The 13,325-nt window shown below is 34.8% G+C and overlaps 1 protein-coding gene across 9 annotated transcripts in view; it reads left to right on the top strand.

Annotated features, from left to right (window-relative positions):
• ZFAND4 (zinc finger AN1-type containing 4) overlaps window positions 1–13,048 on the top strand; it is a 78,150-nt gene extending 65,102 nt beyond the window's left edge. For 7 of the 9 annotated variants that reach the window (XM_016140941.2, XM_016140939.2, XM_016140940.2 and 4 more), the window contains 4 exons: window positions 3,779–4,954; window positions 5,973–6,027; window positions 11,130–11,247; window positions 12,220–13,048. In XM_016140941.2, the coding sequence (XP_015996427.2) occupies window positions 3,779–4,954; window positions 5,973–6,027; window positions 11,130–11,247; window positions 12,220–12,355 (1,485 nt within the window). In that variant the 3' untranslated portion in view covers window positions 12,356–13,048. Of the gene's footprint in view, window positions 1–3,778; window positions 4,955–5,951; window positions 6,028–11,129; window positions 11,248–12,219 lie in introns of those variants that run through there. The other 2 variants (XR_001596414.2, XM_036222052.1) reach the window with 2 other exon arrangements.
• The last annotated feature ends 277 nt before the right edge of the window (window positions 13,049–13,325 follow it).

Raw genomic sequence — 13,325 nt, 5'->3', positions numbered from 1 at the left:
GTACCACCTTTTTATCTGCTCATTTATTGATGGACACCCAGGTGGCCTCCATATTTTGGCTATTGTAAATAATGCTCCATGAACATATGAGTCACATGTCCCTTCAATGTAGTGTTTTGTGTGTCTTTGGATAAATATACAGACATGAGATTCTTGGGTCCTTCTTTGTCTTTTGTTATAGTCTTTGTTTCAAAGTCCGTTTGTCTGGTATAAGTATTGCTACCCTAGCTTTTTTTTTTTTTTTTTAATTTCCATTTTTACAATGTATCTTTTCCTCTCTCTTTACTTTCAGTCTTTTTATGTCTTTTGATCTGAAATGTGTCTCTGGTAGGCATCATGTGCAAGAGTCTTGTTTTCTTATCCATTCAGCCACTGTATCTTTTGATTGGAGCATTTAGTCCATTTACATTTACAGTGTTTATTGATAGGTACATAGTTATTGCCACTTTACTATTCATATTAATATTCTTTTTTCTTCTTCATAAAGAAGTCCTTTTAACATTTCTTTTAATACTGGCTTGGTGGTGATGAACTCCTTTAACTTTTCCCTGTCTGGGAAACACTTTATCACACCTTCGATTTTGATAGCCTTGCTGGATAGAGTAATCTTGGTTGTAGGTGTCCTTACTTTCCATCACTTTGATATTTCATGCCAGTCCCTCTGGCCTACAAAGTTTCTGTTCAGAAATCAGCTGACAGTCTTATGGGAGCTCCCTTGTCAGTAACTGGTTGCCTTTCACTTACTGCTTTAAGAATTCTTTTTTTGTCTTTAATGTTTGGATTTTAACTGGTGTGGGCCTGTTTGGGTTCACCTTGTTTGGGACTCTGTGCTCGTATGTCTATTTCCTTTGCTAGATTAGGGAAGTTTTCAGTGATTATTTCTTCAAACAGATTCTCAGTCCTTAATTCTTGCTCTTCTTTTTCGGTTACCTATATGATGCAAGTGGTCTTGTGCTTGATCTTGTCCCAGAGGTCCCTTAAACTATCCTTATTTAAAAATTTTTCTTTTTTTGCTGTTTCGATCAGGTGTTTGTATTTGCTACCTTGTATTTCAAATCACTGACTCAATTATTTCCTTCATCTAATTTGCTGTTGATTTCTTCTAGTGAATGCTTCATTTTAGTTATTGTATTTTTCATTTCCGACTAGTTATTTTATATAGTTTCTGGGTTTTTTTATATCTCTTTGTGAAAGTTCAGATTGAGATCATCTATTCTTTCCCTAAGTTCATTGAACAACCTTATAACAAGTGCTTTGAACTCTGTATCTGGTAGGTTGCTTGCCTCTAATCTGTTTAGTTCTTTTTCAGGAGTTTTCTCCTGTCCTTTCATTTGGGACACTTTTTGTTTGTTTCCTCCCTTTGGCTGCCTCTCTATGTTTGTTTCTATGTGTTAGGTAGATCTGCTACATTTCCCAGACTTTGCCTGGTGGCCTTATATAGTAGGTGCCTTTTGTGGCCCAGTGGTGCATTTTCCCTGGTCACCTGTGCCAGATGCTATAAGAATGTCCCTTTTGTGCATCGCATGTGCCTTTTTGTTGTAGTTAAGCTTTGATTGCTGTTGGCACATCAATGAATATTATTGACTCTAAGGCTGACTGGCTGTATTGGCCATGCCCACAGCATAAGAACTGCTGTGTGGGGCTGAACCCATGGAGTGGGATTCCCCTCAGTGGGCTCATATGTCTACTGAGGTCCCCTTTGGGTGGCCATTCACAAAAGTCTTAGATCACATTGAAGCCAGCCACTGCCCATAAGGCCCACAGACCCCTGAGATTTGTTCAAGAAATATTGTAGTTTGGGCCGTAGCTGGTTGCCTGCCACCAAAAGTGACTCAAGAGTCACTCCAGGTGAGGCCTGTTGATTGCTGCTGAAGGAGCCTCCTACTGAAATTTTGGGGTGGACTGGTTGCCTAGCCATGAAAATGCTTCTAGCAATGTGTGAATTGGGTAGGGCTGGGTCTCATGGAGTCAACAGGGTGGAACAAGTGGATTTCACCAGGCTAATAGAGATTCATATTTGACTGTGTTGGGGAAAGGCTCAACACAGGCAAGGTGTGGCACAAGCCTGTAGGCTGCACAAGAAAGCGACAATGGCTGCTAAACGTCTCTGGCATCTCTTGAGCTGCTATTCTTGGGCCAGAGCCCAGGGTGATTTCATGTGATCAAGTAGTCTGTGCACAGGCTCTTTAAAGAGATGTCCAGTTTTCTAGCAGCCTTCCATCTCACCTGATAGAAATCCCTGCTGATTTTCACAGCCATATTTTGTGGGGATTCCTCTTCCCAGGACTGCAACCCTGGGCTAGAAAGCCCTGGTGTGGGACTGGGGCCCCTTGTTCTTCTGGGGGACGCCTCTAAAGTCAAGATATCCCTCCCAGTGTTCAACAAACACACATAGGTGTTGGGGCCAGCCCGTTTTGCATCTCTGCCTCTCTTACAAATCTTGATGCAGCCTCTTCTTTATATCCTTAGTTATGGGAGTTCTGTTCAGCTAATCTTCAGATGGTTCTCTAGATAGATTGTTCCACTAGGATCTGTCTTAGAATTAACCATTCTGTGTCAAGTTCTACTATACACTGAATCTTTCAATATGAAGATTCAGGTTTTATTTTGAGATAATTTATTATCATTTACGTTTTAATGTTTTATTTTTTTTAGGGACTTCCTTTGTATATATTAGATCCTTTTCTTATATACAAACACTTGATTCTTTATAGCATGTGTATCCTGTTGGCTTTTTTCAGTACTTTTATTAAATGTTCAGTAGAATCTAATCTCCTTTGGGCACCTTGTAATTTAGTCTTTATTTCCATGACGATTTAGTGATCTTCAGATTATTTTCTGGGTTTGGTCAGCCCTCATTTTATTCCTTTTTTCTTTGTCCATTGTGCCTTGAATTTTTAGTTTTCTGAATATGATGTGACTTTTTTAAAAATACCTGCAAATACTAACTTAAAGATATTAATTCAGTTTTGAGTGTTGTGATGCAGTTTTCCTTTGCTTTATTATTTTGGTGAGGAGCGTAATTTTCATTAGCTGAAATGTTCTGATTCTCATTTTCTGTTTTATTTTATAGTAGCTGTGTATTCATGGAGTCTACTTTTTTCTGTTTACCCTCCAATTTTTGTGTATTTTTTATATACTCTAATAAATATTAACAATTGTGTGTATACAAAATTGAGGATTTTGTATGGCAAAATAAGTAACTTCTTTCAAGAGTACCTTCTTCTCTTGGTATAGTGAAATGCAGTTTTTTAAATCAATGTCACTTTTATTGGAGGGTGAGGTTGGTGTCTTTCCTGATTTTGTTATTCCCTTTTGTGTCTGTAGGATTCTTACTTTCACTTTCTTGCTACCTTCTTTATCTTCACTATCAAGTTCTCAATGAGAGCCTTTTTCCTTCCAACTTTCCCCTGTTAATTCTTTTCTGCAATACCTACCTGACCAACCACTTACTAGGAAAGATGTTTGGGATCTAAAATAGATCAGCAATGTCGTATCTAATATGAATAATGAGTTGCGTTCTCATTCTTCTGATAATTAATCAGAAGTGAGGAAAATAGTTATTTTTCTTCAACATTCTCATAAAATTATACTCGAAAATAGCAAAATTCTTCTCAGTCATCAGCTTAAGGTATCAATTATTTTAAACATTTTAAATTGAGGTAATCAAAATGCCAATGTTACAGTAAATCACATTTTCTTCCTTCATTAATTTTTGTTAATGTGCAGAGAAAATGACTATGTAAAGGAATTTTATATATTCACTCTTTTCTTTTAGCCTAAGAAAGCTGTCAAGGTAAAACCTCGCCCACCTATAGCTCCTCGACCTTCTAGTAGTTCCACAACAGCTGCTCGACACAGATTGTTAAGAGTTCTCCCCCAAATTGGGCAGTCTTGTTTACCTTCTCCTGGGAATGCATATCTACCTGAAATATCCAGCAATGCAGTTTCAAGTTTGGCAACTCTGCCGCCAGCTGATAGACCCATATCATCTATCGCTAGTGATTTTCTTAAGGAAGATGATAACTGGGAGAGTAACACACTGTCTCATTCCAGTGGTAGCATCAAACTACCAAATCAGATAACCCATGTGGAGTTCGAAAATGACAAAGAGTTTGTTAATTCTATTCTCCATTTTGGATCATCCCTGCCTAGGCAGACAAAACACTTTTCAGGAAATTTGTCATCTAATAATGAGGATGACACTGTTTTATTTCCAACTTCTGAAGAATGTGTAACTGAAAAATCACTTCTACCTGAAGTGGGTTTGTTTACTTCATTTACAGAAGGAAATACTAATGAACAGAGCAATGGCTTAGAAGGCACATGGAAGGTAAATCCAGAGGTCTCACTCACTAATGGTGATAAAGGATTGGAAGCTACAGAACAGCATCTGAAACATGTTGCAAGAGTGTTGAATGGTGAATCAGTAGAGACTACAGTTCTCAACCACCATGAATTAAGTCCTCACAAGAATAGACTCTTGTCACCTCTTCACTGTTCTACACCAATGTCACTCCATAATTCTCTGGCGAAACCACAGAGACAGTCCAAATGTTTTGAGTCTGGGACTCTCCAGTCTTCTGCTTCACAGAATGTGCTCCGGTCATTGGATATTCGAAATATATCTGATTCTTCTTTTTCTAGGACTACTCGCTTTCGAGCTGTTAAAGTTGATTCACCTGGGAAAAGATCTGATATTATTTCTAAAATTGAGGCTCGGGACATCACAGAAATGGCTAACAAGGCTTCCAAAGAGCCTGTTGGTTATGTAAATAATATAGGTTTTCTTGCCTCACTGGCCCAGAGCGCAAGCAGAGATGGGTTACAGAGCACACGTGGGGCAGGCAGGCTTCGTACCTCTGGAATTGGGCTGTCTACAAACCTCCAGCATTTTCAGGAAGAAAGCCCTAGGAAAAGTTCTCCTCCGTTAGAATCTACAGAATTTTTGCTAGTAAGTATTTGCCTTTCGATATGTTCTGCTAGTTATCCTTTTAGTGATTCAACATATTTAAGTTCATTTTTTGTTTACATAAATAAGGCGGCCTAAGGTTTACTTCTTTTCATAGCTTCTCTTAAAATGTTTATCTAGTTTGTAGAAAATCTTTGACAATTGAATTTTAAATGCATTAGTCCTAAATTGAGAACTATAATTTGAAAATAATTTAGTGTAAACAATTTATCATACACAGTAGTCCCCCATTATCTTGGGACAGATATTCCAAGATCCCCAGTGGATACCTGAAACCACAATAATACCGATCTTTATACTGTGTTTTTGCTATACATACATACTTGTTACAAAGTTTAATTTATAAATTAGGCACAGTAAGATACTAACAATAACTAATAATAAAATAAAACAATTACAACAATATACTGTAATAAAAGTTATGTGATGTGGTTTTCTCTCTCTCAAACTATCTTATTGTACTGTATGTATCCACCCTTCTTCTTCTTGTGATGATGTGAGATGGTACAATGCCTACATGATGAGATGAAGTGAGTTAGATATTCTGGACAAAGGGATGATTCACATCCTAGGAGGGATGGAGTGAGATTTCACCATGCTACTCAGAATGGCATGCAATTTAAAATTTATAAATTGTTTATTTCTAAAATTTCTCCTCTAATATTTTTGGTCCTTGGTTGACTGTGGGTAACTTAAACTATAGAAAGCAAAACCATGGATAAGGGGGTAATACTGTATTTTTGAAAGCTAAATATTTTTATTAATGTTTTTCTCACATAAGAATTTATTTTTGAGCTATCAAATTATACTCTCGTAAAGATAAATAATAAGTACAATGTTGCTAGATGTGAGAATCAGGTTCCAAGTTAATTTAATTAAAAGTAAATAATTCTAAAGAAAAGCCCAATAGCATTTTTGTAATAAAGTATTTTGTGTTTGCTGATCTTTGCTTCTGTTCTCCATGAACTCACCTCTATAGATGTTTGTGTTTTAATTATAGTCTGCCCGTGGTATTGGAATGAATGGAAATAATACAGCAACAGGGAAAAGAGTAGGTAAGCTACAGATAATTTTGAAAACAATATAAGGCTGATAACCATATCATTGTACATACTGTTGAATTTCAAAGAGAAATGAGAAGAACATTCTCTATGGTATATACAGAATAAACTCCCTAAACTGTGTTCTACTTAAGAAAATGATTAAGAGAACTGACTGTAGGGCATATTGAAGAATAAAACAAAAATGAAATTTATGTCTCTCTTGTCTGGGAAGAGATATAGTCTATGTGAAAAGACACAGTGAATGAAGAATTAACATGTCGTTACCAACCTTCTCAGTCACTGGCCACTCTAGAGTTATGCTGGGCTGCTGGATAGGTTTTGATAAAATGCCCTAGAAAGGTGAATCTTAACATCATAATCCAATATTAAGGATGGTAGTAAGAGTTCCTTTTGATGAAGTGGTTATTTCTGGATAAAAGAAAGGGACTATCTCTAGGACCAGTCTTTTCTAAGGAACAATAACAAGGTGACTATAATATTAGCAGTCCCTTCTCCCAATAACACCTTACTTAAAGGTTCACTGGCCAGTCATTATTTCCAAAGCAGCCTATTACTATAATCATCTTTTGTGTTTTAATACCCAGACTAGGGATAGAGAAACTCATTATAAAGACAGATCACCTTTGTAGTCCAAAGTTCTAAAGGATATTTTATATATTATTGTTATCCTGTGAGTTTTGTGTCTTTAAAGAAATACTTAGAGTTTGCTTTCCACTACTATCTAAGGCCCAAGGTTCTAAAGTCTTAATATATCCACTTTCTTTGGTCATTTTTTTTTATCGTGGTAAAATAATACATAATAAAATTTACTGTTCTAATCATTTTCAAGTGAACAATTCAGTGGCATTGAGTGCATTCACGTTGTTGGACAACAATCACCACGATCCATCTCCAGAACTTGTTTTATCTTGAAAACTGAAACACTATACCCATTAAACATTAACTACTAATTTCTCCCTCCCCCCCAGCCCATTCTGATTTCTATCTCTATAATTTTAACTAACTACCTTATATAAATGGAATCATACAGTATTTGTCATTTTGTGCCAGGTTTAATTCAGTTAGCATAATGTTAAGTTTCATCCATGTTGTTACATGTATCAGAATCTCCATACTTTTTAAAGCTGAATAATATTTCATTATATGTATATGTATATGTGTTTATGTGTGTATATATACACATACATACATACATCCATGCATCTGTGAATAGAGACTTGTAGTGTTCCACATTTTAGCTACTGTGGATAAAACTGTTACAAACATGGACATATAAATATCCTTTCAAGACCCTGCTCAATTCTTTTGAGTATATACGAAGAAGTGGAATGGCTGTATCGATCATATGGCATTTCTACTTTAAATTTTTTGAGGAACCTCTATACTGTTTTCCATAGCTGTAACGTGTCACATTCTCACCAACACTTGTTATTTTCTGTTTTGTTTTGTTTTGATTTTTTGGTTTTGTTTTTTTTGTTTTTTGTTTGTTTGTTTGTTTGTTTGTTTTTGTAGTGGACATCCTAACAGGTATGAGGTGGTATCTCTTTGTGGTTTTGATTTGCATGTCCCTGATGATTAGTGATATTGAGTATCTTTTTATATACTTAGCCATTTGTATATCCTCTTTGGAGAAATGTCCATTCAAGTCCTTTGCCCATTTTCTAATTGGGTTGTTTGGGGATTTTTTGTTGTTATGTTTTAGGTGTTCTCTATATATTCTGGATATTAATCCCTGATCAGATATATGATTTGCAAATATTTTCTCCCATTTTGTAGGTTTCATTTTTACTCTGTTGATAGTGTCATTTGGTGCCCAATAGCTTTTAATTTTCATGAAGTACAATGTATCTATTTTTTTCTTTCATTGCTTGTGCCTTTGGTGTGCCTAGTATGTCATTGCCAAATCCAACGTCATGAAGCCTTTCCCCTATATTTTCTTCAAGGAGTTTTATAGTTTTAGGTTTTACGTTTAGTCTTTGAAACATTTTGAATTATTTTGTGTATATGGTGTAATGTAAGGGTCCAATTTCATTCTTTTCCACGTGTATATCCAGTCTTCCCAGTACCATTTGTTTAAAAGGCTCTCTTTTCCCCCATCGAGTGGTCTTGGCACCCTTGTCAAAACCATTTGACCATATAAGTGAGGATTTATTTCTTCATTCTCTAATTGTGTTCCATTTATATATGAATGTCTTTATGTCAGTACCACATTGTTTTGATTACTGTAATATATCTACCTTTGATATTATAATTATTTTTCCTAGATAAATATTCAAGTCTGTCCTGTCCTAACCTGCAGTCAGCCTCCTGAAAATTTGTGTTTCACGTATTTATACTCTTCTTAACTCTGATTCAGCCTTCAGTACATTCTTCACTTCTCTTCTCACCGCTCCTCTGAAATTGCTGTTGCTGAGGTCACCAAAGACCTCCACAATTTCAAATCCAGTGGATGTCTCTCCTTTCTTTCTCAGTATCTCTCCCTCTCTCGTCTCTCCTCCTCCTCCTCCTCCTCCTCCTCCTCCTCCTCCTTTTTTCTCCTCCTCCTCCTTTTTCTCCTCTTCCTCGTCCCCTTCTCCTTCTCCGCTCTCCTCTCCCTATCTCTCTCAATGGTATAATGTTGTTGTAGATTTTTGTTTCATTTGTTTTTAACTTCAGTTTTCTTTTTACTCATTTTACTTGCCCTTTACTTGTCCTTGAGTATGCACTCTATTGATTCATTTCATTTAGGTCAAGTCATCTGCTGCTCTTTGCGGTGATGATTCCCAAACTAGAGCTGTGTAACTTGCCTGCCATTTTTTTTTTCAGTTACAACTGTATTATTCTAAATTAACTTAGAAGAGTCTATAAAAGTTTTGGCATATCTTCTCTTTAATTGACCTATAAGTTCCTCCATCAGTCCCTCTTTGCCTTTCACTATAGGGTCTCTCTTGGAAATTTTATCCACCTTCATAGTTTTAGTCATCATTTTTAGGCAGATGATTACCAAACGTGTATCTTGAACGCTATTACTTTGTTGGCTGCCTTTTCTGTTGTGTGAATTTTTATAAACCTGAAAATGCCAAAAAAGAGAGTTAATCCAAATGTCTTTAATCTTCTGAAAAGCAACTCTTCACATCAGCATTTTTTTATTGACTTTTTCTTTATTCATATGTTCAACACATGTTTGAGAGAAGGCTTCAGAGAGGAGTTGGTGATTGGTGCCATCTTCTTATAGGATGAATAGAGTTTTACTAGGTTGCTAAGGTGGAGTAGAATATTTTATAAACAGAGATTGTTCACATAATGTGACTGGTGCCTCATTCAGGGGTGGGCATGATGTGGTAAATGACAGAAAATGACTCTGGCAAGTTAGGAAGGTATCATATTGAATATATAAGATTTTGAATGCCAGTCCAAGGAATTTGACTTTTTCTGTTTGTTGTAGGGAACCTATATATTAGTAATGGTTCCTGGCCTGGAGTAGATGACTAATGAATGTTTTTTTTGTTTGTTTGTTTTTTTCTGGTGGGTGGAAAGATATATAGGAAACATTCTCATAGCAGAAGACTGAGTTATGTTTCTGTGCCACCTCATTCCTGTCACTAATATGTTGTTTGTCTTGGCACATTCACAAGAGTTCTTGAGTGAAAAAGTTTGGGAAACATTGAGTTAAGCACCCCAAGGAAAAAAAAAAACGAAAATATGACTACATTGAACTAAATTATCATCAACAGATTTTTCTACTACTATTTAGGGAAGAATATTCTAAGCCTGAATTTCAAAGGTAATTGCCATTCGATGAGCTTCCAAAATATATCTGGTAGTGTATGCCTTTCCTCTGTGTCTTGTGGAAATGCTTATCTTAAATTTATTTTTTAAGAAATGGAAAGTATTCCCTTACCTTTGTGAAATGTTCTTGAAGAAGAAAGCACTTACTAACTGAATTGGTGTCCAGCATCATTAGGAGTCATTCAGTTAGTAGTTTCACACTTTGTTTTCTGTTTTGGGCAAGATTGGGAATGTATTTTATATAGGTAATAAAGCAAAATCAGCTTTTAAAAAAAAAGTGGGTCAACAGTTATAATTCCACGTTTTTGAACCCTTGAAAAGTTTTCAGAGACTTTTAACTGACAGATAAACATTAAGCCCAGGCCTCCCAAATCTTTCTCAGTAGTGGAGAATAGGTACCAGTACCATTGACACTCAGTGTTTTTTTTTTTTTTTTCTATTCCTTCCCCTTGTTTTTATTTCCTTTGTTTGCCTCTTGCTTCTTGGCCTTTGAATACCACCAAGCACTGTGTACTTGTATTGTTATTGTAACAACTACGGAGAATGAGCCTCTCTGCTTATGAGGGATTTGTTGGAATTTTGCCTAATTCTAAAAGCATTTCACTTAGTAATTAAATTGATTTAATTCTTTCTTATAACAGATGTACTCTTATTTTCAAGGTAAAAAAATCAAGTTGTTATAATAGTACAGAATTTATAATGAACCATATTAGTCATTATTGATATGATATTTTATATAATTAAAACATTTAAAATTTTCAGAATGCTTTTTAAATGTGAGAACTGACCTAATCTTAAAACACTTAGGAATTTAGGAAGAAAAATACATGTTCTGTTATCTTAAACATGAACAAATTGGAGTTTAAAAAGAATAAATAGCTTGCTCGTGGTTTGATTAATTTCTATGGTGTAATCAGGACTATGTACCACTTTCGGGACACGCTGGTGCTCCTTCTTGGTGTAAAAGAACAGGGTAATCATATTACATATGATGTCATTTCTCAGAGGCCTCATAAATATGATTTTGAACCTTCACTCTGTCAAAGTTTGATGTACTTTATTTTTACTGATTGTTCTTAAAAATAATCGGAAAAATATTGGTGTGACAAAAATTCTTAAGAATATGAGTCCCAGTCAGTTGAAACTTACCACATATTAAAAATATAACAGTTCTACCGTATCTTCACTTGCAGATTCTGTAAATAATTTTAGATATAAAAATAAATGTATTTATTTATAGAAGTTTACTTGTGTGTTTTGCTGAATAGTATTTTAAATTTAGAACTTTATGCTTGTATTAATCAAGGTGTTCTTTCTCTAAATAGGAGAATGTACTCATCACTTCCCACCTGTGAAAGCTCCTATTCAAACAAAGAAAAACACAACAAAGCATTGTTTTCTTTGTGGAAAGAAAACTGGACTGGCTACTAGCTATGAATGTAGGTAGGTTGGCAAACTGGAGAAGCTGAGATTCTTTCTTTGTGATGACCCAGCTTGAGGATACAATATAAAATATTCTTTAAATTCGTCCTTTATAATGTCATTAAGATGATGTTCAAATAGCAGCCCTCAGTTGAACTCCTAATTAGCTGAAGTAAATAGTAAGTAGATAGCTTATGAATTTCCAAACTCTTGAGATCCACCCTTGCCCTTGAAATTAAGAGACGTAAACCAATAGGAGAATGCTCTTTCTTTGTCTTATGGTAGATATACTTGATTTCTGTTTGAATAGAGAACCCCTCCAAGATTCTATTTTAAATTGAACAAAAAAGAACTGAATTTAAAATTATGCAGTATAAATTTTAACAATTACATGGTACACCTTTATTTAAAAACAAATAAATAATATATTTACAAAAACAATGTATTTTTTCACCTATAATTATTTCTTTCATTAGCATTGATCAATTTGCTCCAAGGATGGTGTTTATTACCCTTAGGTTAAGGCCAGGCATTAAAAATAACTACTGCTTTTTAGAGTGTATTTTATTCAAATGGAAACAGCTTACCTGGTTGCTGGAAATGTTTTTTAAATTCTGTCATGGCTTAGGTAGGTTTAATATAATTTAATTTTCTTTATGAGACAATTTCTCAGAAATTCATAGTTCTTCCAGGTTAAATGGTGGACATATTTATCACTTTTTGCAATTTTACTACTATATAAAACATAAAAATGAAACCCCATTTCATAATGGATTTTTTATTATAAACTCTTATATTTCCGGACAATTAACTTGTTCTTTTGTTCTTTGGGGGGTGCTTAGGCTTGTTTATGAGTGGAAGGGAAATGCCAATGCTGAGATTGCTAAAGAGAAACAAAGGGCATCTGTTTGACTACCCGAAGTCAGGCTCTGATCTCCTGATGAGCCTCCAATAGAAATGTGACTATTCATATAAACTTTTTTTGTGCTTTAGATGTGGAAACAACTTCTGTGCATCTCATCGCTATGCAGAAACTCACAGCTGCACCTATGATTACAAGAGTGCAGGGAGGAGATACTTACAGGAGGCAAATCCTGTCGTTAACACACCAAAACTTCCAAAAATCTAACTCTTGCTCTGCATCTTACTGTTCTGCATGAAGAATCGTATTACAGTGACAGAAGAAATATTGTTTAGACTGCATTAATTTTGTTCAACTCCCAAAAGATTTGCCAAATAACAAAAGCATAGAATGCATATATACTGTTGGAGAATGAGAATCCTACTGTATTTGACATCTCTATTCTTTGGTGAATCAAAAGTTTTAAAAGTAGTTTAAATGATTTAGCTTTATTATTGCATGTCTGATGTTAAGTATTTTATATATTTGATACTGCAGTTTTACTAGTCAAGTCTTCAAAAGATGCACTTTAGGAGGTTAGCATTGTATAACCAGCTTCCACTTTGTACAGAAATGAGCTGTCATATAATGGCTGTAATCTATTGTACCACTTCTTTTTTTTTTCAGTGGGGGGTGGGGTAGATGGGGATTTTTAAAAGAAAAATCCCATGTGTGAAAGTTTATTGAATTTACTAACAAATTCCTTTTTATTTCAAACTACTTTTTATAAAAAAAAGAACATTTGGTTTTCCAGTGTGGTTTTAAGACAGATTTCTTTCATATTCACATTGACATTCAGATATGCATCCATTATATAAAACACATCATGTTAATCATAGCATATATTTCTCAAAATACTACTTTTCGAATGGCAGTTTTAAAAAAGATGTCCCACTTGTTGCTAATAAATACAGACCCCAACTTTTCACTTTTTGAAAAATGGCTACATTTAAAACAAAATCTCAGCTTGGTTTGTTTTTCTCTTTATGTCGAATGCTATTACCAGGAGAAATTCAAATAAATATTCAATTTCATTATGAGTTTGATTTTTGATTATTTTAAATAAATTCTCTTATAAATACTTTTAAACAAAACCATTCAATTAAATAAATTGGCAATTTATTCTACTTGGAAAAAATAGCTATAAGTATAAAGGTATTCTTTTAGGGGATAAAGGTCCTGCATCCCAGTTATAACC

Source organism: Rousettus aegyptiacus, unplaced genomic scaffold (assembly GCF_014176215.1).
Source record: "Rousettus aegyptiacus isolate mRouAeg1 unplaced genomic scaffold, mRouAeg1.p scaffold_m13_p_6, whole genome shotgun sequence".
NCBI classification, from domain to species: Eukaryota; Metazoa; Chordata; class Mammalia; order Chiroptera; family Pteropodidae; genus Rousettus; species Rousettus aegyptiacus.
The sequence above is the reverse complement of the archived record's forward strand: the minus strand, read 5'-3'. Positions and strand labels throughout refer to the sequence as shown.